Source organism: Lissotriton helveticus, chromosome 1_1, assembly GCF_964261635.1.
Source record: "Lissotriton helveticus chromosome 1_1, aLisHel1.1, whole genome shotgun sequence".
Classification (NCBI taxonomy): Eukaryota; Metazoa; Chordata; class Amphibia; order Caudata; family Salamandridae; genus Lissotriton; species Lissotriton helveticus.
Window position 1 is genome coordinate 1005831278 of NC_136057.1, and position 26194 is coordinate 1005857471.

General features: G+C 46.4%; 1 protein-coding gene across 2 annotated transcripts in view; it reads right to left on the minus strand.

The window, feature by feature from the left end:
- The window catches only part of AHCYL2 (adenosylhomocysteinase like 2), a 438561-nt gene that overhangs the window by 301317 nt on the left and 111050 nt on the right, over positions 1-26194 (minus strand). Inside the window, exon 1 of one of the 2 annotated variants that reach the window (XM_078677649.1) lies at positions 20705-21081. The exons of the other annotated variant lie outside the window; for it this stretch is intronic. Coding sequence (XP_078533775.1) covers positions 20705-20761 — 57 coding nt within the window. The 5' untranslated portion in view covers positions 20762-21081. Of the gene's footprint in view, positions 1-20704; positions 21082-26194 lie in introns of those variants that run through there. 2 annotated transcript variants of the gene reach the window in all.

Consider the following 26194-nt stretch of genomic DNA (forward strand, 5'->3'; position numbering starts at 1 on the left):
AAAATCCTGATTCAGTCTGACGCCTGGGGATATTCTAAGGTAAGAAATCTATCACTAAAGTGTCTCTTTCAGATAAGTACATACAGTGCAGAATATGCAACAGCACGTATACATACGGTGCAGATGTGCCATTTCCAATAGTTGGGATGTCTCTGCTGACCGTGCTGTTCATCAAGGAAGGTCAATGACCCACAGTTGAGTCTAGCATGGTCAACTTAATCCAGGATATACCTGAAAATATACTCTATCAAATCTTGTGGCTCTGAGACATGCTAGAGGGGGCTGCAGTGATGGAAAAGGGGTGGCAAGACAAATGCACTTTGTTTTATTAAGTGCACCTTGGCAGTATATGGAATCCTTTTAATGTCTTCCTGCCGCAACCACCAATTATGTGCATTTAGACAGAGGGCCCTTGTCTCAGCAGATGCACAAGGGTAGTAAACATCCGAGAGCAAGATGATTAAAAGGTTAAGTTTCTCAAGAAGTGGACCGTGACATGAAATGTGACCTACTGACCTTAGAAGGCAGAACGATGCAGTGGCCATCAGCGCCTACAGCACCCTGTAAGAACACTGCACAGCATGAAGAAGCAATTCACTATTTTATCTGAATAATGCTTCAACTATTAAACTCCAAGTGTTCAAATTATCAGCTGATAAAAAACAGTTTAATGCATAATTCGTACATGACGTTTCGAAAAAATGAGTCTATCCATTTTATCTTCTTGTAGAAATTCGTTTGATGGAAAGTAAAGCAGACCTTGCAAAACACAGAAGCTTCTGAAAAGGGAAAGTGTGGAGGGGAGATATCGCAACTCGTTATCCAACTTCAAGCAGTACAACTCTGGCCCCTCGCTTGGGCATTTTATAACTTAAGACAGAACACCTTCGGCGCTTCAGGTCTATTCTTCAAGCAGTGTATGAATACTCAAGATGCTTAGTCCTATCGAATGCCTAGCCGACACACATAGGGTCACTCACTTTTTGCTTTGAAGCAGGAATCCCAATGAAAGCTTAATATTGTTGCCATTGATTATTACAGTCTGAGAGTTGAGGGACAATACTACAGCCTTGACTTCCCACCTCCATGATAACCCTTTCAGTTAACACCCTCTCCCGCATTCCAGCAAATCACTTAAATGTACCTCCTGTTTCTTAGTTTAGAGGAGGGGAATGTACAGCCACATTTTATCTTGCTGCTTTCTCCCCCCAACTTCTTAGTGGCGCCATGCCTTTGCTGACTCCGTGAGCTCGCCATCGAGTTAATGCTACAGCGCTTTGCATTCTGAGCCTTGTAGTTTTGTTTTCTCCGATTATAAGGGCTACAAATGCACAGCGTGAGAAGACGTTTCCGAAAACATTGACGAGGATACGATAGTAAAGATGCGATATGGATCCACTTTGCAGTTACTAACATATCTGCATTCTCCAGCATCAGTGTTAGAACATCGGTCTGTCTGGCGCTGAATTGGCAAGTGTTTTTTTTTTTTTCTTTTGGGTCTTGTCACGGCCCACAGTACTAAAGAAACCCAGCCTAAACAGAGGCCCCTTCAAGCAGTGCCAGACTGCCAGAAGTTCCAGTCCAACACTGTGCCCAGCATTCATACTGGCCCGTATACAAGGACCCATCACCTTAGCGAGACCTACGTTTACTAGCTCTCTTTAAGCTCTTAGAAGTGGAAATGCCAACACACTGGTTGGGCACGTGCCCCCAGTGAGCCTATTACCGCAAGCGTGGGCTTTGCGTATGAGACAGAATGCTGGTCTGTTCTCATGAACAATCATCGCCATTTGGTTGTGTTCAGAGATTCTGGAAGGGTCAGCAGCCAATACTTTAACACGATTTCGACTAAAAGTATCTGTATTTTTTACGAATAAGGCAATAACCTAGTTAGCTGTAAAAAAAAAAAGAATATATATATATATATATATATATATATATATATATATATATATATATATATATATATATATACATACATATACACATATATATATATATATATATATATATATATATTCCAAAAATCGCTCCAGCAATTGAGGCCGCACTCCATCGGAGGTAAGAAACATCTTTATTGACTGAAACAGACAGCTTCCCCTCCCGTGTTGGTGTCCTTTGGCCTGACGTGTTTCAATGGATTCTCCCATCTTCTTCAGAGGCCGACGTGAGCAGGTGAATTTTCGTGCATAACCCTCCGCCCCTGCATGCTCATTAAAATATCTTTGATTGGCCTCCGGTGTGCCGATTATTTCCATTGCTGTTGCATGCTGGGCAGTGTGCTGGAGGGCGCAATTGGTGTGTAATATATATATAGTTTGGATAGTTTTAAAATACATTTGAAGCGATTTCCTAATTAAGTTATTCCAATTTAGGTTTCAAATTGGAAAATACCGAATTGATGGATTTTCAAAATATTTGTTACTTATCTGGACTTGAATAATACTGTTAATGCGGGTAAAATACGGGTAGGTGCCACTCAGTTTTGGAGAATGCCGACAAATATCACCTAACTATACGACAAACTGGAAGATTTGCGGGAGTAAAAAACTTACTGCTTCTAATGAGCACAATAGTGTTCCGAATGTTCGCTCTTTGTTAGTGATCTTCTTAAAACAACACTTTAACAACTGTTTCCATTGGGAGAACAGGTTAACAACACCATACAGGCGTCTCTTCAGAGCCGTCTCCAGCTCTCACTGAATTAATATGTAATCCCCAACACCTGCTGTTCAGTGGTGTTTGCTAAACCTCTGCAAGTATGCGGCATTCCAGGTCCCCGTCGGGTCACGTGCACAGGGAGGGCTTTCACATTGCTTCTGTTTCATTTCAAATAAATACATATCTAACCCTGCAGCAGAGTTCCACGCAGGCTCTCGAGAAATCGTGAAGGAGTTCCGAGCGGAGGCAGCAGTCATACGAACCCTGCACCCACGCCTCTGGCACTGTGCACAATGCGCCATGATGAGTTCTGGTAAAGTATACGTGAGGAAACCCGGAGCTGTCGAAACTGGTGAACGTTAGTGTAGTAAGGAGTGACGCTGAGTACAAGTTCATGGGTTGTTTATTGTCATGTAGATAACATCAGACTGCCGTCAACTTGCCAACCTCGAAGCCTGGGTCACTGTGTCAACATTCCACAGTGAGCGCCCGGCTGACATAAGGAATGTACCAACATGGAACTCTGAAGAGGGGGGGGGAAAAAACGGGGAACAGGAGAAGGGTAAGGCATGGCTAGGTTACAACACATCATCCCCCTTAGGGAAAGGAACCAGGGAGAATCTGGGAATGTGTTCAAGGTGAAAGAAATACTATGACTGTGCAGTGTGCGTGTCTATCTCATTATGTACTGTTTGTGCCACTGAGGAGAGGTTCTAAATCGGTCACTCCTTCTGTCTTGTCTGTTGGTTTCTCTGACGTCATTTCCTTCTGCTCTTCTCTCTACTGTCCTATATGCTCTCCCTTCAGCTGGAACCAAACGATCATGGCTCCAAAGTCTCCCATCTTCCATGACTGCAGAGTTTCTATTTGGCCGCCGGATGGTCTTGGAGGCATAGAACTTGTTGCCACCTCTCCATAGTCTCTCAGGTTTCTTGACATACACCCCTTGTCCTTCCTGAAATTCTCTTTCCTTCACTCCCCACTTCTTGTCATACCATTCCTTGTATTTCTGTTGACTGTCTTCAATCCTCCTCTTGACCTCTTCGTGTTCGATCGCCGTTGTCTGTTTTCTCCCCATCCAACCTGGTGTGAGTTTGGTGCCTGCTTTTCTTCCTCTCAGTAACTCAAAGGGCGTGCATCCAGTGGCAGACTTAGGCGTGGTGTGGTATGCCCACAACATGTCCCTTATGGCTTCCTCCATGTTCTCCCCTGCCCGGTTGGCCAACTGTATGCACTCCTTCAGCATTCGGTTGACTCTCTCCACCTTTCCATTTGCTTTAGGACAATACAGTGGTGTGCGAATGTGGGTCACCGAACAGTCTTTGAGGAAATCCTTCATCTCTTCCGATACAAGTTGGACGCCATTGTCGGTCACCAGGGTGGAGGGTATGCCTTCTAGGGTGAACACCCCTTTCAGGAAATCTACTATCACCTTAGTGCTAACACTGTGGACTGTTTTGCAGGTTATCCAGCTTGAGAAGTAGTCTACTAAGACCAATAAGTAACAGTCTTGGGGACCTCCACCCCGGATGGGGCCTGCAATATCAAATCCTAACTTGCTCCACGGAATATCCGGAACTTCAACTGGTGATAGCGGTGCTTTGCTCGTGATCTTAGTTTTATCACTTAGAGCACACGCGTAACAATCACGTACCTTGTCCTCCATTTCTCTGTCCATAGTAGGAAACCAGTAGTCTGCCCGAAGTCTGGCCTTGCACAGGCTTCTTCCTAGATGTCCTTCGTGGGCCAGTTCCACTACTTGGTTTCTCATTGCATCTGGAGGGACCAATTTTCCTGACTTCAGTATGAGATCCCCTTCCACCGATAGCTCCTCTCTCACGTTCCAATATGGCTGGATCTCTGACTCCGTGTCCTTGCATTTCTTGGGCCATCCGGACACAATATCTCTTCTCACCTTCTTCAGTACTTCGTCTTGTTCCATCTGTGTTTCCCATGACACCTTCTCCACAGCCGCTAAACGCACCTCCAGGATTGAGCTACCCTCCTCTTCTTCTTCTTCTTCTCCTTCTGTGGGTGCTCTCGACAAGAAGTCTGCAACTCTGTTTTGTTGCCCAGGTATGTAGGACACTGTGAAGTTATAGGCTTGTAGGCCCACTGCCCATTTTGCTATCCTTGGCGTCATGCTTTCCATGTTTTTTTTTGTAAAAAGTGAGACCAATGGTTTGTGATCAGTCTGTATTTCAAACGGAATTCCCCAAATGAAAAATTTGTAGTGACACACGGCCCAATACACAGCTAGTGCTTCCTTTTCTATAGTCGAGTAATTTTTTTCAGATACTGTGAGGGTTCTTGATGCAAAAGCTATCACGTTTATCCTGCTGCCTTCTCTCTGCGCCAGGGTTGCCCCTATTCCTCTGTTGCTTGCATCCGTGGAGATGATGGTTACACCATTAGGATCAAACTTCCCTATATACGGTGCTTCGATGATTGCTTTCTTTATGCACTTCATGGACGTTTCTTGTTCTTTTCCCCACTCAAATACACTGTCCTTCTTTATCATGTCTCTTAGCGGCTGTGACACCATCGCAAAATCCTTAATAAATTTGGCCATATACTCTGCCAGACCTAGGAAAGACAGTATGTCCTCTTTACTCTTGGGAGCGGGAGCATTCTCCACTGCCTTTACCAAGTCTAGTTTTGGCTTGATGCCGTCTTCGGACAGGGTGTGTCCCAAGTAGTCCACCGAGCTTACTCCCAGTTTGCATTTGGAGGGTTTCGTGGTGAAGCCTACCTCTTTCAACTTCATCAGGACCCTTCTAGCCATTTCATTGTGTTCTTCTTCACAACTTCCATAGATAAGTATATCATCTTGAAAACAGATGGTGTTCCTACAGTCTTTTAACGCATGTTGCATGACTCTTTGGAAAGCAGCTGCGGCTGACGCCAAACCAAACGGCATTCTCTGAAACTTGAAATTTCCAAATGGGGTCGTAAATGCTGTCAGTAGTTGTGAATCTGGGTGGAGTTTGATTTGATAGTATGCCGATGACAGGTCCAGTACACTGAAATACTTAGCCCCCCTTATGGTGCTTAACATCTCCCCTATCCTGGGAAGAGGAAACCTGTCCACAAGGATGTTCGCATTCAGGTCCCTCAGGTCCACACAGAGTCTTATGCTGTTCCCTTTATCCTTGGCCATGATGACGATTGGGGCAAGCCATGCTGAACTCTCAATTTCTGTAATGACGCCCTCACTTACTAGTCTCTGGAGTTCCTGCTGGAGGGGCTCCCTCATGCGCAATGGTATGGACCTGGTCTTGTGCACTACTGGCACAGCTCCCTCCTTTAACACTATCTTGTGCATGTAATTCTTGAATACACCCAATCTATCGCTGAACACTTCTCCAAACTCTTTGGTGAGATCCTCTGATATTCCTTCAGGTTCAATTAACAACACCTGCTCTCTATTGTTTGGATCCAGAGTGATCCCCAGCTGCTTCTGATGCTTCCAGCTCAATAGAGTCGATCCTCTCGTGGACACATACACCTTCCCTACAGTGTGCCTATCCTTAAATGAGATTCTCATGGTCACCATGCCCTCCAAGGGAATCCTCCCTTCATTGTAACCCTTTGGACTGATGTCTGGCGGCAACAACTTTACAGGATGGTTGGCAAATTTGTCATCAAACACTTTCTTGTCTACTAACGTGTATGGGGAGCACGAATCTGCGAACATACTGAACTTAACCCCATCAAGTAAAACATCACATTTAGGGTAAATATCATCATTGTTGTCTTCCTCATCCCCCACTTGAAAAATGTAAGACTTTTCCCTTTCCTCTTCCTGGTGTGTCTCCTCAATGACATGTACTGCCTTTCCCGGGGCCTTACACACCTTAGAATAATGCCCCCACCGGTTACACTTTCTGCACTGTACATTCCTTGCCGGACATTTCCAATTATTTGCTAGGTGATTGGGGCTACCACATTTATAACACACTGAGGAACTGGGCTTGCTGCGATTGACTTCTTTACTCTTGTCACCTACTTTGCACACTGTTTCACTCTCTGTACTGAGTTTACCTTCAGCCCTCTCTCTGTTAGTCCCCTCTGGTGCTTTCATTTCCCTCATGCAACGTGCAGTGTGTTCTAGTCCCTTAGCAATGTTTATTGCCTCCTCCAGATTTGGGTTCTTAGTGAGTAATTCCTCTTGTATTTTTGTGTCATTGGTGCACCTCACTAGTTGGTCTCTTATTAAAGAGTCTGTGAGCTGACCAAACTCGCATGTGGCTGACATCCCTCTTAACACTGCTATATAATTGCTCACTTTCTCCTCCCTCTTCTGCACTCTCTTGAAGAACTTATGCCTTTCCATCACCACGTTTATTTTCTCCTTAAAATGAGCCGCTAATTCCCTCAGCGTGCTTTCATAAACATTAACTCCTTCCTCAACCACCTCCTCCTCATCCTCAATCAATCTCCCTGTAATATCTTCGTATATTTTCCTCCCATGTGTGCCTAAATTGTGTAGCAATATATGTTGTTTGCGTATGTTAGTGTAGTTACTACCCCCTATCGCTATTAAGTAAGATTTGAAGATTCCTTCCCACCTTCTCCAGGGAATAACTGGTTCTCCTAACTCATTGAGGAAAGGTGGTGGTTGGCTCATTCCTGCTCCTGCCATTGCCATAAAACTTTACAAAACCTATGGGTATGTATTAAAACTTAATAGAGAATCACTATGTCTCCAGGAGCAAACTACTCTCTCCCCCTAACTGCAGAGGCTCTCAGCTGAGGGATAACACATTTAAATGCATCAATAATGTCACTTTCCCTGTTGTGTCACATAAACCATGAAAATGCAGGGGAATCACATAACACAGTGTCCCCACAGTCCCCTTTCTACTTCGACTGGTTAAATATGCTGGGTCCAATGGGACTTCTGATTTCCACCGAATGGCGGGAACTTCCTGTGGTGAGGCTTTCTCTCAGACCAGTTCCTGTCAGAAGAGCGTGGGCTGCAGGCTGAGCTAAATGCCACACTAACGTTCCTTCGAAGAATCAAACGCTTCTGCACTGCTCACTGGGGGCTCCCACAGAGGAAAGAAACGGACCCTGAACACGGAGTTCTCAAAATCACTTCAGGGCGACTGACGGTGAGCGCGCTGCATTCATGTGTGATTTCTGTCAGAGCGCCGTCTGTTGAGCGCGCAGGCAGCTTGGGCCGGTTACAGCCTCGGCGTGTGTCCGAGCGCGGATGGCAGAGCGTGCAGGGGCTTTATGAAGTGACGGGAATACAGATTAGCTAGAAGCGTCCTTCAACTGGAAACGGAGCAGTTTCATGCGCTAGCTGACACGGGATGTATCGCTGCGCCTTTCCTCCCTGGGGTCGTTGGATGTCCGACCTGGCAGCTACGCTCCTTTCCTCCCCATAAATTTCAATCTGACAGTCTAAACAGCAGGCACGATGCCCGACTCGGCACCCGAGTGTGCTAATTGACCCTCTGGCCCCTCAAGCTTCGCGTCGCTCCTGCCTTATGTCACAGTCAATGCACTCAATGTGATGCCCGACCAGGCACCCGAGCAGAAAGTTAACATCACACGCTGTTTAATTTTTAAATAAGCAATGACATCACCGTTCCACCTTACTTGTTAACCTTCACTGTTTTCATGTCCGCCAGCTTAGTTGTGAAGCTCCTGTTCGAACTTTCCTCTCAGGCTCCGTGTTTATTTTCCTCGTTGACAAGCATGAATAAATACCAGGGAAACGGCAGTCACTGTCCCTGGCCCAGTTTCCTCCTCCTCGTCGCCAGTAAATGTAGTAAGGAGTGACGCTGAGTACAAGTTCATGGGTTGTTTATTGTCATGTAGATAACATCAGACTGCCGTCAACTTGCCAACCTCGAAGCCTGGGTCACTGTGTCAACATTCCACAGTGAGCGCCCGGCTGACATAAGGAATGTACCAACATGGAACTCTGAAGAGGGGGGGGGAAAAAACGGGGAACAGGAGAAGGGTAAGGCATGGCTAGGTTACAACAGTTAGCTTACTCTGGAGCAATATCACTCAACCTGCCATTTCAGTGTACAAACACCGGATATTACGTTCTGGACCCCGAAATTCTTCACTGCTCCTCACTGCAGAACAAAGGACGCACGGTGTTGGAGGGTGCGGTAGCACACACCCAGTATTATTACCCCTATCAGGACTGGAGACCAATTAAATTCCTAAATTCGCTCAGCTGTGAACACCTGACAACAAATAACGCTCTGAGCGGGGCTGGGTTCCCAAAACTTCATGAACAATGTTTTCTCTCAAAATAATGTATATGCACTGTGAGAAAATTCATCGACTCTGGGCACAGTAGTCACCAAATCAATAAAGATCGCTCTTTTCCACAAATAAAGTAAAGATGTGCCACCCAAAGACAACCAAACCTTCGGAATGCTGAAATGAAGGATAAAAACCAGAGGAAGGAAGAAACTGAGCCCGAGATGGTAGTAGACCAGAGGAATGAACAAAAAGGCACACAGAAAGCCGCAGTCAGAAGTTGTGCGCTAAACAAGCACTGGCACAGGGATGGAAGCAGGTTGTCCAATACACTTGAGGGTCTAGAAAAAACAATACAGACAGAGGAGCCCCCTATCCGAGATCAGAATTTTAATGTGTTTGCAACCCTAAACCTAACGAGATTGCGATTCTGATGAAACTATATATGACAAAAATGAGTGGTGTGAGGTGAGAACGTTAAGAAAACAGACATGAGGGCATGAAAAATAGCAATGTGGAAAATATGGAAACTGTCCAAAGACCTGTTAACTCTGAAGCAAGCATGACATCTCAACCATACCAACAACCCTAAAGAGCACGTCAGAACGAAGACTATTCATGAAGGTGAGATTAAACCTCGTACAATGGCTCACATGAAGCTCAATCTTACTGGACCACCATAAGGAGCACAGCAGAAAGGCAGCTATTCATGCAGCGGAGATGAAATCCCATTCCAGCGAAAGAGAGTACAAGAAAGCTCAACCTTACATGACCACCTCACAGAGCATGGAAGAAAGGAGTCTATTTATAGAAGGTGAAATTAAATACCGTACCAGTCACGAGGAACACACATGACTGACAGGAACAAGTCACAGCTTCCGCCTGCCATTGTGTTCTCAACTGTGGGAGAAACACTGGAATCAGATCTTCCTTCTGCCTCAAAGGAGGAGGTTGAGTATGGTACTCTGACACCTGACCCATGAACGTTATGAAACACTGTGTGGGCCTCCTCATTATTCTAAGAAACAGAGATGACCTAGTATGTCTGAAGCAATTCCTCCTAGAAGCCTGTAAGATGGGAAAAAAATGGATGGGACCCTTTATTCCCCCTCAGAGGTTGTACTGGGCTTGCCTTTCAACCCAAATGGACTCAAGATGGAAGAGGTCCTTCTTCCACCATGCTCTCCTTATTCCCTTCCCTTTTCGCATGCTAAAAAATACTACCACAAAGCCTTTCGCAGAGGTGCCTTGTTTACACAGTTTTTAATTTTTGTTATTTGGAATTCCCAGGGCAATTAAAAGGCAAAAAAAAACGAGATAAAGGAGTTTATCAGACCTCGTTCTAGAAGCCACTGGGCAAACAGGGGCTACTGGTCCTCAGCCATGGGGACGGGGTTGTCTGACTCTGATGTGCCCAGGTCCCCCCTACAATGCTCTACTACAAAGTGGGCCCAGTACAATTCCCTTCAGCACTTGGATTTCAGAGGTAGCGATGGGGAGCAATCAAGCCTTCTAAGGGAAAGAAGGGGTATGAGGGGTGCAGGGTGTGTGTGTGTGTTTGTGGGGGGAGGGCCCTCAAGCTCCGAATTCAATGATCACCCAGCAGCACAATTAATTGTCTAACCCAGCACTTATCTTTTGAAAAAAAAAAAGTAGTTTAATAAACTTAGATTTCGAAATACAACAATATGCAGGTACGAATACCCAATGGCGTGGAACCAGTGCACACCGGGATTAAGTTCCCCACCATGCCACCTTCCACCAACTAAGAATAAGATATGTTACAACAGGTTTCAGGCTCAGGTGCAATGCTACCCCTCTCGTTCACAGTTTGTGTGCTCAGTTTCAGGGTCTTAGTCCCATTCTGTAAATCTCACCAATGCAATTCTTCTGCCCGTTGTGGTCAGTGCCTACAACATATGTCTGGTCTCTTGCTCCTCCTCTGGAAGGGTAGTCGCATGGGTATAGAGTGCATCAACATTCTTGTCTTGTCCATGGACACAGCCCTCTTGTTCACAGTTTGTGTGCTCAGTTTCAGGGTCTTAGTCCCATTCTGTAAATCTCACCAATGCAATTCTTCTGCCCGTTGTGGTCAGTGCCTACAACATATGTCTGGTCTCTTGCTCCTCCTCTGGAAGGGTAGTCGCATGGGTATAGAGTGCATCAACATTCTTGTCTTGTCCATGGACACAGCCCTCTCGTTCACAGTTTGTGTGCTCAGTTTCAGGGTCTTAGTCCCATTCTGTAAATCTCACCAATGCAATTGTTCTGCTGGTTGTGGTCAGTGCCTACAACATATGTCTGGTCTCTTGCTCCTCCTCTGGAAGGGTAGTCGCATGGGTATAGAGTGCATCAACATTCTTGTCTTGTCCATGGACACAGCCCTCTCGTTCACAGTTTGTGTGCTCAGTTTCAGGGTCTTAGTTCCATTCTGTAAATCTCACCAATGCAATTGTTCTGCTGGTTGTGGTCAGTGCCTACAACATATGTCTGGTCTCTTGCTCCTCCTCTGGAAGGGTAGTCGCATGGGTATAGAGTGCATCAACATTCTTGTCTTGTCCATGGACACAGCCCTCTTGTTCACAGTTTGTGTGCTCAGTTTCAGGGTCTTAGTCCCATTCTGTAAATCTCACCAATGCAATTGTTCTGCTGGTTGTGGTCAGTGCCTACAACATATGTCTGGTCTCTTGCTCCTCCTCTGGAAGGGTAGTCGCATGGGTATAGAGTGCATCAACATTCTTGTCTTGTCCATGGACACAGCCCTCTCGTTCACAGTTTGTGTGCTCAGTTTCAGGGTCTTAGTTCCATTCTGTAAATCTCACCAATGCAATTGTTCTGCTGGTTGTGGTCAGTGCCTACAACATATGTCTGGTCTCTTGCTCCTCCTCTGGAAGGGCAGTCGCATGGGTATAGAGTGCATCAACATTCTTGTCTTGTCCATGGACACAGCCCTCTCGTTCACAGTTTGTGTGCTCAGTTTCAGGGTCTTAGTCCCATTCTGTAAATCTCACCAATGCAATTGTTCTGCTGGTTGTGGTCAGAGCCTACAACATATGTCTGGTCTCTTGCTCCTCCTCTGGAAGGGTAGTCGCATGGGTTTAGGGTGCATCAACATTCTTGTCCTGTCCATGGACACAGCAGAGGCCAATATTTGGAGTCTGGTTGGTGGGTAGGCTTCTGCATCACTGACACGATCATTCACAAGCCCTCTTCTGGTCATAGGACGAGCCAATCAGGGTGAGCTGTCACAAGGCCACTGAAGGCACTTCAGTGTGGGCGTGCAGATCTGACATCATTCATGGTGATGGGACAGTGACTTGGCCTGCATAGGTACCAATCAGTCACAACAATGCAGTCCGCTTCAGCCTCTCTTCTGAATTTGAATATTACGGTCTGCTTTGGATACAGAAGCTCAGTGTCCCAGGAGCACAGTCCGCTCAGGTACACTCAATGTCAATGCTACGGCATATGCCCCTTGTAGGGTCACGGTTGTACAGTCCGCTCGGATACACTTCGGCAGTGCTTGAGGCAAGAGAGTCATCACTTCGATCTGGGAGCACCAGACTAGTTCCCTCTAGAGGGTCTCTGGGTAGATGGACCATCAGCTCCAGGGTCAGCTGCTTCTACTCGCCCTGGTAGACAGCACCTCCTGCAGGGTTGTCACTCTTCATCCCACTTCTTCTCAGACAGGTCAGCCTTCATGCACTTCAGGACAGGAAGACAGCTCTTCCTTCCAGATCAGACTCCAGGAGATATCCTCTCATATCTGGGAAGCTGGCAACAGACAGGCAAAAGATCTAATTGAACAGGAGTCCTCTGCAGAGCCCCTACGCCCATCTTTGTTGGTCAAACCTCACCCCCATTTTGTGCACATGAACAAGCCAAACGTTCCAAAATGAAACCTACAGGTCTTCATTAATCTGTCTCACTCATATGAAAAACGTATGCACCACAGGGTGACACAAGTACATACATGCAAACAAACACTGGGATGTTCACGCTAGGACCTAAGTTAGCGTGTAGCAGCAAACTTTTCATAAGTGGGCCTCCACGTCTGTGACCTATATAAAAAGGTCTGATCACAACTACTGACTCACAAAATACTCTACACGCTAAACCTCCGACAGGGAGGGTAGTCCACTTTCAAACAGATGAGGGCACAGTTCGTGCACCCCACCTGGACACGTCCAGGATCTCACTCCTGTCGAGGACAGGCCTAGGCCTTCGTGCATATGCTAGATAAGCATGTGGCTGGTGCTAAAAAAAAAAAAAAAACACAAGATACCGGATATTCGGAACACAAATGTAACCCATGGAGGGTACATTCCCATCCCAACAGCTTTTAAATGAAAACCTGAAATAATTCAACGAACAGAAACAACAGTTTCAACTCACCAACAAATGTAACACAAACATGCAACTGAAGAAAATACTGGACATGATCTTATTCTAGAAAGGGCACTGCTTCCCTCAATGCCAACTACTCTGGAAAAAATAGTACTTGCTGAACATGGAACAATTAATACCCACCAGCCACCTGTGCTACAAATAGTCAACAAGAGGTTTGTTGACAGTACACAGCACTATATAAGTTTAGCGAAGCAGCAGTTACACACTTCACGAGCAGCTGTTGGCCAACTTCTCATGAACAGATCCTGAACATAAGAGCAATGTAGTCATTAAAACAAGGATACCACTGGATAACAAAAAGTGACATGTAAAATTATTATAGAAGTCACTACATGAATAAATCCATACAATGATTTCTCCCAACCGACTACCAAATAAAAAATAAAAATAAACACCTCTCACCAAAGCACTTGGTAGTGCAGAGACCCAGCCCTGCTTTTGTTTTTTACGTCAGACTTGATAACACAGCTGACTCCCAGACTTATTGTTACCATTTCAAATATACATATACTGGGTTTTGGCTCCATCTGGAGGAATTACACCATCCCAGCTCTTGATAATGGTTGTTATGGGTCAGTCCGCTTCCTATGTAGTGTTTACATCGAAATGCTTGAGCGGCTATTTTACATCACCAAAGTATGTAGTCATCACACATACCATTAGGCAAGGTTTGTTTTGTTTTCACTGCAGCAGGCTTTTCTGAAGATTATGGAAGAGGTGTGGCGCAGATGCCAGGGTGCCTGACTACAGGGCTATAGGGTTCACGGTCCGATCCCCGGCGGCAAGTTAGCCCAGCACCATGTGACGCTGGGCAATAGCTCGCTTAATCTTCCCGCCGGCGCCCAGCGCCAGTACACCTCTCCGGAGGTGGCTGTGCACTTTATAAATGCTGGTATTTCATTTTCATTTCATTATGTAGAAGAGTCAAATTGCAATCCAGACCTATTTACTTTGTCAAAGCTTGTTGAGTTCTTTTTTCCCAATTCGACCACTTTCTTTACAGAAAGTAAATGCTTCGTACATGTTTATTAGAGAGACGGTATAAATCATCAGATAAGATGTAGGAAGAAAATGCATACATGCCTCCTCTGCCGTTTTACAAAATCCCAAACACACAAAACGGGGTGTCAAACGCAAGCAAGAGTGCACATAACGATCTATCCGAGACAAGAGAATCTCTGTAGTGTCAGCATGTGATAGAATTTTCATCCGCCCTTGAGGCCACTACTTGCATTGATTTCAACGAAGTAGTTATTGTGTAAAATGTTCTAGATTATTGTAAAGTGCTTGTGCGACACAAAACAATGGCTCAAATCTCGAAGGAAAGTTTTACCAGTGTTCTGGAGTGTGTTGGCATTTTAGCATGCATGTACACACAGTAGAAAGGTGCAATCAGGGTTCAGAGACTTTCAGGAGTCATCACCCCACAAGTGAAAAACAGCAGGGACTTTTCTAGTTTTTGAAGGCACGGGTTCCATGATGTATACAGGACAAACGTACACTTTGAGCGGTCTAGTCAATCAGACTTTTATAACCTAATCTTAATAAGGCGGAAAAAGATGAACAGCATGTTACTGGGGAGCACTGCAGAGTTTATTAATTTACCTTTTTTAGGTCTCACCTGGCGTTGGCAGCGCGCATGTGCTGCACTCGCCATGCGAGCACTTCTTGAAATCAATAATATTCCAAAGCTTTCAGAGGCGGACTTGAAGCCCCTCCCATCTTTTTCATTCGCTGACGTCATCCTCCATGTTAAACGCTGGCTCACGGTTGAAAAGGAGGCTTCTTAGTCCCTCCTTGTTACCGCCCTGTCCACTTTTGGCCCTGCCCACCGGGATTGGATTTCTCACTCGCGGAGTTACACGCTCTCCTATATCAGCCTGGAAGCACTTTTTCTTTGTCATTTTGAGTGCGGACCGCCTTGACATTTTTTGCTTGTTTACTTTATTTCGGATCGCAGCACCTGCTTTAGGAACACCGCGCTCCGTTTATTTACTTATTTTTACTTTGATTAGTGCACGGTTTCTGCTTTAGGGACACCGCGCACAGTTTATTTACTTATTTTTACTTTGATTCAGAGCGCAGTGTCCCTGAAGCGGGCACCGCCGCCTCGGCCGAGCTTGTTTTAATGTGCCCCTGGGGGCTGTTGTCCGCAGGGGACAAGTAGTTAGGCACAGCTCCACCGTTCCGGTGTTAGGCATCCCGTTACACCTCCATCAACCCCCTCTACCCGACCGGGAGGCGTATTAGGCTCAAGCAGGCTCTTGGTCACATACCTGCGGCCGGGGCCTCCAGACAGAACGGGAGGTCCTAGGGGTCGCCTGCCGATCCTCCCCCCATTCTTCTACATTTCCAGTGCTTGGGAGGGCGGGGGTGATACTGCGGGCGCATTACAGCGAGGGGAGGGCTCACGCGAGGATTCGGGCCCTCCACAGTGCATCAGGAGTCTTTGAAGCCTCTGCCCTGGCCTGAAGCACTCTGGGGCGGCTTTGGGAAGTGTGGGGGTGCGCAACAACTCTGACTTAGCCACTGACTGGGATTGTATCAAAGCAAAGTATGCGGTTTCTAAAACCGTACATTCGTAACTATATATTTGAATATGGTTCAGCGCCGCCGCCCGCAGTCTGTTCAGACAAAGCGTGAGGGGTGCAGGAGGGTGGGGGGGGAATAAACAGACCAGTCCCAGAAGGGCTCAGCTCTCCCGGGCCAAGAAGTGGCTGAAGGAGCGAGAAAAAGAAGTCCGGCCACCGAGAGCTCTTCCAGCCTGCAGAGGGATCCAAGTGAGGTGAGGGCCAGAGCTGGGCTTCATGTGCGCTACAGACATGGGGAGCAAGAGGGTGCCCTGGCATGGTTAATGATGCTTCTACATGGCCTGAGTGGTTCTGAGTGTATATGGTTGACTCTGCTACAGCCGGGCTTAAAGCAAACAGTTCACTATCCAGAGAATTCATTCGTTTACCGCTCTACCAGAAGCAAAACTTCACACACACACACGTGTAAAATCCAGCTCCCCTTCATGCAAATATCCTGCATTTTCCATACTGTTCCCCATCTCCACAGCTAAGGGGCACTAAAATGTAGAGCGAAAGTAAGTTACTCAGGATCACACAAGTTGATCTGTGGTGAGCTGGGATTAGAACGCATCAGCTGGTTTCACGGTGCATCTCATAAAACCTCAAATGCATCTGTGACATTCGGTCTAGCACTGAAAACCCCCTTGCTCTGCACTGCGGGTTTAGTGAGTGCACCCACCTCCTCATTTGAGGGTTATGGGGTGAACATTTCAGGGTAGAGGTCTTTCTATTTTGCTGAATCTTTCCATCCATGGCGCTGGGGAATGTCGTGTGTCTGTGCCTTTTTGAAACACGTAGTGCAAGATGCACCATTCCCACCAGCATGGTCAAGACACCGCTCACACAGCCTCCTCGCCTCACCGTAGCACCCACAGAAAGCAAGGGTTCTGCTCATGCAGGTCTTTTCAGAAGAAAATCTTCCTTTTCGAGGAGTCATGGAGACTTTCGGTGTGCAACATGTTTTGCCTACAGAGCATTTAGCAAGAAGGGGAATTTGGTACGGCTGCAGTGGGGGTGGGGCACCGAGCGGGGTGCTCCTCTAATTCCCCAGCAGCAGAGCCCTCTCGGAGCTGTCTGCCACCTCTGCCAGTGCTGAATTCTCACGGGATGGGTGCCAGGTTTGTATAGCGCCATCTACCACTGGTATGACGCCATGTTGCTTTCTTGGTCTTAGTGCCTTTGACGTACGGTTCTGGGTTTCCTTCAGAGGGTTCTGTATTTTTGGTTGGTGGTGTGTGGTTAGTACGAGTATCCATCAAGCAGTGTATTGTTGGTTGTGTGTGGTTAGTATGAGTTTCCATCAGGCCGTGTATTGTTGGTTGGTTGTGTGTAGTTAGTATGTGTTTCTATCAGATGATTGTGTATTTTTGTTTGCGTGTGTGTGGCTAGTAGATAATAGTGTTTTAGAATCCCTAGTGGACTAATGGCTTGTGATGGTTAATGTAAAAGTCAAGCAAGTTTGACCCAGATAATGCCCTTTTCAGTGACTTGTGTGCGGATGAGTGTTCTGGGTTTCAATGGTGAGGTTGTCAGACAGACCCATTGTTAAATATCGATCTATAGTGGGTTTTGGGTTCACCCTTACTACATATGGCTTTCTTCAACCAGTCTCTTTCAGTTATTGGCTAGAGACATTGTCAGTCATTTGTTTTGGTTCATCCCAGTGGAGAACTCAAAACTCATCTGAAGCTGTTGGCTGTTTGAGTGTATCCTTCCGCCTCCAATGGCGTGCTTGCGTTGAATTGCATGGTGGTTTGTTTATGTAAACAGGCCTCTCTAACAAGTGGTATAGCGGTGTGCAGCACTCGTCTTTGTGTTAGAACAGGATAGTCTGAAATCTGCTGCAAGTCACTTAGTGGCGGGTGCAAAAGTGAAGGGATCAATGTGTTGATGAGGCACTGTGCAGCTAACTGAAGCGCCTGAAGGCTCTGTGCTTAGAAAAAGCGGGTGCACGATGCATTCTGAAAAGTGGTTTTTGTAGGTACATGTTAGGGGGTCTTGGACTGCGGAGCATCTGCTGTCTTAAGAGGCAATTCAAGCCTTTGCTTTGAGGCGGACTGGTAACGGGGATGCCCCCGGGCCAGTGAGGCTGGGACAGATTCAGCCATATACAACCATAGATGCCAGATAACTAAATTTCGGCAGTGCACCTCTTTTCCAGTCTCTTGAGTACCTTTTATAAACCTTTATTATGAACCTGAAGCCAGCAGGGCACATCTCCCAGAATGCACTGAACTCTTAAGTGAACACTTAGGTCTGCAAAGAGTGGTGACCTGCCCATTTCTGCACCGTTAACCGGCCCATTTCTGCACTGTTTACTCTCAAACCCCTGGATGCCCTCTAGCACTCCGAAGCAGCATACTGGTGCTACATCCAGATCATAAATAAAATAGATTTAAGCTTCGAAAGACAATTTTCCTTGTCGTTCACTCCATCTGTGTGTCTTGGGCCATGCTGACCCTTCCCTGTATCAACAACGATAATAACCAGCATATTACACTTTGCACATCTGCATGTATGGTTTAAGGCACCCGGTTTTTATGTGCTGTAGTTCTAAAGACAGGTACATAACGGTGCTTGGACACAGGGAGTTAAATCCCTGCAGTGAGGTACAATTCCAGTTACAAATTCGGTTGTAAGGTGGCTGTAGTACCTTTCATCTGTCAACTGGTAGAATAGCTATGAGGCAATAAAATGTGTTTTCTCAAGCAGTTCTACTGCTGTGCGGTAGAAATGTCACACTTATTTTAACTAGCATGTCATTAATATGTGTATTGCATGTTTGATTGGTATTGAACACGAAAGAGTGATTTAAAACACCTCTTTCCTTATTTCCTATGAGTATGTGTGTATCTCTGGGTACCTGTGCCCCCATGCACCAGTCAGCGCATGCTTCTTAATCTTGGTATTCTTAGTGTGGGCATTAATAGCTGTGTCCTCAATTAGGTGTGATGTATGTCAAAATCAACAACCACCATTAACTAAACACCAACGCAGCGCCACCAACACAACACTACCAACACAACACTACCAACACAACACTGCCAACACAACACTGCCAACACAACACTGCCAACACAACACTGCCAACACAACACTGCCAACACAACACTGCCAACACAACACTGCCAACACAACACTACCAACACAACACTACCAACACAACACTACATCCATATGCCTCGCACTACTCTCATCCACAATCACAAACATTCTAGCACACACTGCTCTTCTCCGCAACACTCTCCATCCTTCTGCCTACCAATGCTCTTATCCTCATTACTCTGTCCTTATGCATCACACTGCTCTTCTCCTCCTCCTTCTCCTACAATCTCCTTAACACTGCTCTTCTACACCTATCTACTTCCTTATGCCGAATACTAAACTAATAATCTTAGCTTCCTTCTACCTCACACTACTCTTCTACTTCTCACACTCCTTTTTATCCCTCCTACTACTCTTCTTCTCCTCTTTCATTATGCCTCATACTGCTCTCCACAATTTCCTTCCGTCAAAAACACGCTAATCTCCTCCACGCTTTCTTCCTTCTCCTCATATTACTCGCCCCACCACTCCCCTTTCTTCTGCCTCATGCTACTCTCCTCCTCACTATACTTCATCACCCTCATGCTATTCTTCTACTCACTCTCCGTCCCAAATCTTAAACACTGCTCTTCTTCTAACGATATGCGTTAAACTACAACACACACAACAATTACAATTCAACCAACATAAAGGCACAACATATTACATACAAACACTCAATAAGACATAGCTGAAATACAATACCATTAGCAAAGCAAATAGCTTTAATTTAAATTAAGGGGAGACCTATTGCATTTCCAATGCTTGTTACATTATGCTATCACAAGCTAGTTCATTCAGCGCACTTTACAATAATAAAGGTAGTAAGACAATGTGCAAATTACATTCGCATTTCATATAGAATGAAGTACATTTTGAAACGCTCCTAGTCTCTTGGGAGGGGTATTTGCAGGTTACTGAAGACCCGCATCCTCTACAGCAGCATGAGAGAACCTCAAGCTGCCTTTCCAGGAGCCTCGCACCTACCACAGGTGAAAGAGGAAAGTGTTGAGACTTAGTCAATGCCCACAAGAGATTCATATCAGCGTGTTTTCTCTGCCGGCTTCACGTGATAAGCCAAAGATTTACATTAATAGATGGCCGACCTACAAATATTCAACAATTTAAAAAGAATTCAATACTGGCTGAAGCCTTGGTGGCAGGTCCTAATTTTACACTTACCAGAGGTCCCTGGTAATTGTTTACACATGGTCTGCCTCAACTGAGAGGTTCAGCACCGGAGTCTCAAGCATAAAACAAAGATAATAATAATTTAAGCAAATACTGAAGTAACCCAACAGCAATAAACACATGCCTAGAACACACCGTCCACCACAGTGCCAGTCCAATGCATGATCATTTGCACCACCTCATGCAACAAAGGTACACTTGTAAGGGAACTAACCCTGGCATACTATACCCGAGCGAGCAAGAGCAGACTACAATGCAAGCCTTTTATTTCATGGAGTAAAAATAACGCCTAAAAATGCAGAAGTGCTCATAGCAGCTTAACCAAAAGTGCAGAGGGGACGATTTGCCAAAGTGGCGCTTGTGGACATTAAAGAGTAGTAAACGGTGGGATCATCAGAGTTGATAAGAGCACTAGGAGAGGGTATGCAGTAAAATCAACTCCAGGGAATGTTTGTGGGATTAACTTCTGAGCTTTACACAAGCTTTACACAAGCCAACGGTAAGGCATCCCCTTGGCAGTCGAAGCAGCGTGAAAGTGTTTCCCAAGCACTCACCAACCAGTCGGGCATGTGGAATGCAGAAGTGCCAGCGCTCGGGCCTGCCTCCTCCATGGCTATGTCGGGCAACGGGTGCAAAGTGCAGCCTCTAGCCTGGTACCAACTTGACTGCGAAGACCGAGAAGGCTGCAGTCCTCTCCAGTCCAAAGCCAAAACGAAAGTCGTCCAAGGAGCTTAGAGCAGGGTTACAGAGGCTTTGGCGCCCCTTCCACTCTCAGCCACACAATGGCCGCTCATTAGAAGTGTTTAGTGATAAGCAAAGCAAACTGATTGGATCAGGGTGTCAGCAGTTATGAACAAGAGGCTGGACATAGCTACCTTTCTTTGAAAGTGGTGTCATATTCACTGATAAGCTGCCTCTCCCCTCCGTGTGTATGGACTTTAGCGCCAAACACTACTCTCATTCTCCCTTAGTTATGCCCCCCTGCAGAGTACTAGTATAGTTCCAGGTGAAGGCGGCGTTTCCGTTTAACATTAATCTTTATTGCAACAGGTGTCCCCGTGATATCTAATCATGCAGCCTTCATTGATGGAGGGATTGACTTCATGGTTTCAGTGGAAAGGTCACGAGACCAGAACGGTCACACTCAAGCACGTGATAGGGAAATATGAGATTTCCCTCGTAGTACAAATGAACAAGCATTTGCAATGCAATAGGTCTCGCATTTGCGAGAGTTCGAGCTATTGGTGTTGTAAATGGTAATGTCTTTCACCTATATTTTTTTGGGAGTGTTGTGAATGTCTGTGGTGTGGAGTGGAAATATGTGGGTTGGCTTGGAATTGTTAGTTGTGGAATTGTGTGGGTTGTGTGGTGTGTAGTGTATTTATGTTGTGGAATTATGTGGCATGGTGAATAGACAGCGGTGAGAGGTGCAGAGAATAGCTAGACAGGAAGACAGAGAGGGATAGGAAGTTTGTGCACAAAGTAGTGAATGGACACCAGACAGAGGAGCAGAAAGTGTGTGAGAAAGAGAAGAAGAATGGGAGAACAGGCCACAGACATATAAAGAGGGAGCGCGTATATACGCAGAAGACACCCCAAGAGAGGAGGAGGAGAGCGTGTGATTGGGGGGACGAAAACCTTGAAAAGGCACAGGAAAGATATTGTGGTGGAAGACCTTAAGTGAAGCACATGAGAGGGGAAGAAAGAGTGCGTGAGCAAGTGATGAGAGAAAGAGTGAGAGAGGGACATGTTGAAGGGGCTCGGGGGAGGCTAAAGTTGAGCTAGTGCACAGCTCGAGGAGGTACAGGAAGGCAGCATGCATCAGCAGGCTGTATACATAGGAGCCAGAGAATGAGGGAGGGATGAGAGGGGGCAGTGGGATTGAGGGATGAGAGGGGGTATTGGGAGTGTGAGGGTGACATGAGAAGGGCAGTGGGTGTGTTGTGGAGAGATGATAGGTTTGGTGCAAGTGCGAGGCAGAGATGGGTTGTATTGGAATGGTTTGTAGGGGATTTTGTGTGGTATGGAATTGTGTGGTGTGGAGTTGTGGAAATATGTGACATGGTGTGCTGTAAAATTATGTGGATAGTAATTAAATAGCATTAAGTGTAATGGAATGATGAATAGTTAGATTGTGAATTATGGAGTTAATGGGATGGTATTGTGTGTTGAGTTTTGACATGTGGAGTTGAATTATGTGGTGTGCTGTGAAATTCTGTGGCAAGATGTGGAAAACTGTTGTGGATTGGAGGTATACGGTGAAGTCTGTGCTGTTGTCTGTACATAGGAATTTGTGCTGGAGGATGTATAGCGAGTACAAATGCTACGCTAGGCTCTACTGGCTTACTTTTCTGCCATTGTGCGCAGCTAAATACCATGTAGAACATCAATAATTATTGAGAGGACAAAGAAGCCTTCAAATTGGATTACTCAACTTCCAAAAAATGTATACTAGACTCATGAAATGTGTTTCCAAAGAGTGGCATAGATGTTCACATCATCCGCTCTACAAATGTAGGTGTAAGCAGTGCTCAGCCTTTGTCCCGTTGGCAAGCAACGTGTGTAGAGGCAGGATAGTGCAAAATTAAACACACATCCGGTGTAATGCAAGAAAGGGCCTAGGGACGCTTGCTGACACACCCAGTGCTCCTAGGTATATCAGCAGTGTGCACCCACCTATATTTATGCAACTGCTGTGGCTGTATGTACTCCCAACCAGTGCAGTGTTGGGATGGCGTACACTCAAGCACCTAGTTAGTATGAACAGAACTTAGGCAGTACACACTGAGTGACATACGCCTGCTGTTTGTAATTTGACTGTCTACTCACCCCTACTGTGAGCAAATCTTCTGCCTCTGTTCGCATGCTTACAGACACACCCAGTGTGTGCATGTCTCAGACACACAGTGTACACAGAGCTAGAGAGGTGTTAACTGTTAACTCAACAACACAAATCTAGTTTTTTGCCAGTGTCTGGACTGTATTCACTCACGTTCTCAAACCCAGTGTATGTAGGTATTCTGAATGGTGCAAATCAAGCACCCAGTGTTCCCCACAATGGCAGGTATACACACCTTGTGTTATACACAGTTATACACACATTATTCACAGAGGGCTGGGGAGGTGTTAACTCACAAGTACAAACTTATTTGTGCAAGTGTCATGACTCTATGCACCATCATGTTCGCACACCCAGTGTATGCAGTTATCGCGACTGTGTGCAAATCAAAGCACCCACTGTGCACTGGCAGGTACACCCACACTGCCAGGATGTTTCCTGCTAATGTAAACACTTGGGGCAGCGGCAAAGCATTACTAGCCACACAGAAATTGTACACACAACGCACTCAGAGAAAGCTGCCTCTCCTAAAACTTTGGAAATCTGTGTACTTGCATAATAATTTGCATATAGCTTGCATTTATAATTACAATGAACACACTAATTATTGCAGCCGAGAGAGTGGGCAAGATGCAGGGATTCTGTTTAGAGTGCTTCTGTGACAAGTCTGTGCTGCTGAGAGAAGGGGACCCAGAGGTTAGGAAAATGTGTGTTTTTTTTCGACACGCATAAAAACCTGTGTAGAGTTAACAACGCAAACAATTTTGTTCAAAAGGATATTGTACTGCATTCTATGTGCACAAACATCGCATGCACACTCACAGAGAACCAGACACTAACGCGAACAATAAAACGAAATATACTCAACACCACAGAACTGGCATACATACGCATGCAATCACAATTTAGAACAGTCCCGCTGCGTATTGAAGGCTTACTTCCCCAGCGCCAAGCCTAGCGGTTTTATAGAGTGAGCTAGCCTCCTACACACTGAGATAATGGTGAATACATAACCATTGTGCGGATAGTGTTGTAAAGCAATCACACGCCGCTTGCATATTAAAACACAAGCAGCATCACACATTACATGAACTTGTAAAGCAGTGTTCTCCACTGATATGTTGGCACTGGGTGTCTTGTTTAGAGATACCCAACTCCATGGTATTCAATTTATCGACTTCAGAAGGATAATATACTGAGTGGAACCACCAAAATCCTAATGTGGGACCATACGGTTTAGCACAGAAAACTAAAAAAGATGCACTAATCCAGTGAGCAACGAGACTGATCCTTAGCTACTCATCTCACAGTGTGCACCCAGAAGTTGTCTGCAGCATAAGAAACATACACGTGCTAACCGGCGCACGCAAATATATTGTGAGTGTACACATTTAATTTGGCCAGCGCTGGCTGTCATAGGTGATTTTTACCCCCACACCCTCGGTCTCTATTTCCCCCATAACCCTCCCTCTATAGTGCCATGTCCCTCTACCCCCGATAAAAGCAAGTGCTATGACCCAGCAAGCGCTGGCTGCCTCATAGCGTTTGTTTGTTTTTTTACTTTGCTAATATTTTTTGCCATGTTGTACAGCAGTGGCTGAAAATGTTTTTTAAAAAGTAGTATGATGCAACCAGCACTAGCTGCATCATAGCACTTTTTTTTTTAACTTTCAGCTATGCTGTACAGCAGCTACACTGCTGTACAACATGTCTAAAAATATTGACAAAGCCAATAGTTCTCGTAGGCAAAATCTAATGGCTGTACCAATGCTTCCTTAAACCATGCTGCAGGACAGTTGCGCTGCTGTACCACATAGCTAAACACTGACAAAGCCAATAGCATGCGAGACCTATTGGCTTTGCCAGTGCTTGTTTTTTTAAGTATTCTGACATGCAAAGATGGAGCAGCAGGTGGCAACTAGAATAAGAGCAAAATTAATAAAGGACTGACAAGTGCGTTCATTCAAGGACGGTAATTCAAGAGCAGAGTTCAGGGCGGGGAGGGCCAGTTTACCTCAGTTCAAGGTAAAAGGCCTCCCTGACTCCACAGACTGACACCAGACGCATATCCAGCGCACAAATTTCCACACTGACGTGTTTGAGCATAATCTCATAGTCACATATAACCAGCAAATTAGTCACCGTGTTATTAATAAAAAAAGAGAAGTTATTGCTGCTTATAATTATATTTAGCAGAGCTTTTAGCTCACTTCTTGCAAAATGTTCATCAACGATTTTGCCAAGTCACACCGTCGGAAAATGAGGCCAACCGCTACCACAGACAGGCTTGCAACTGTTGCACTTAGTGTGTTTTTTTTTTAACCACTTCTTCCCCAATGTCGTGCGGGATGTATGAGCCTCGCGTGACGTGACGTACATCTCTGATCTCTGTCGGGACAGAAGGGGTTCTTGAGGCGGTAGTCACCAGAGGCAGGAAGTGCGGGACTTCGTCCTGACCTCGGGAGCGACCACTGTGCCTTGCCAGGCCGGGTCGCCCCCACGCTCCTCCTGCTTTGCTGGTTTCCTGGTTTCCTGCTGCTGTTTTTGCCGCCACTCGCCTTTTCCCGCCGCTGGCTTCCTGCGGCCCCGCCCCCGCCAGCCGATTGGCCCCCCCGCTCCCGCCACCTAGCGGACCCTCCCTCCCGGCTCCCTTCTTAAGGGGACTTCGTCCTGACCTCGGGAGCGACCACTGTGCCTTGCCAGGCTGGGTCGCCCCCCACGCTCCTCCTGCTTTGCTGGTTTCCTGTTGCTGTTTTTGCCGCCACTCGCCACTTCCCGCCGCTGCCTCCCTGCGGCCCGCCCCCCGCCAGCCGATTGGCCCCCCCGCTCCCGCCACCCAGCGGACCCTCCCTCCCGGCTCCCTTCTTATGTCGCCTCCACGCACGCACAGCGTTGACGCGCAGCGGGCGCGCCGATTGCGCGCCAAAGGCAAGCCCGTCTGTGCCCGTCCGCGCCTGGACCGCGCCCAGTGCCAGGACCCCTGGCCCCCGACGGACCTACGACGCCGCCACCCTCTTCGCACTCAAACCCAACCGACCGAGAGGCTGCCACCGAGCAACCCCGAGACGCACCCACGGACCCTTCACCTGTCAGGCCTGCAAGTACACCTGCCTCCGGACCTGCACCGCACCCGCCAAGCAAAGCACCAGCAGCAACCACCTCAAGTGCATCCTGCTCAACACCCGCTCCATCCACAGACACGCCA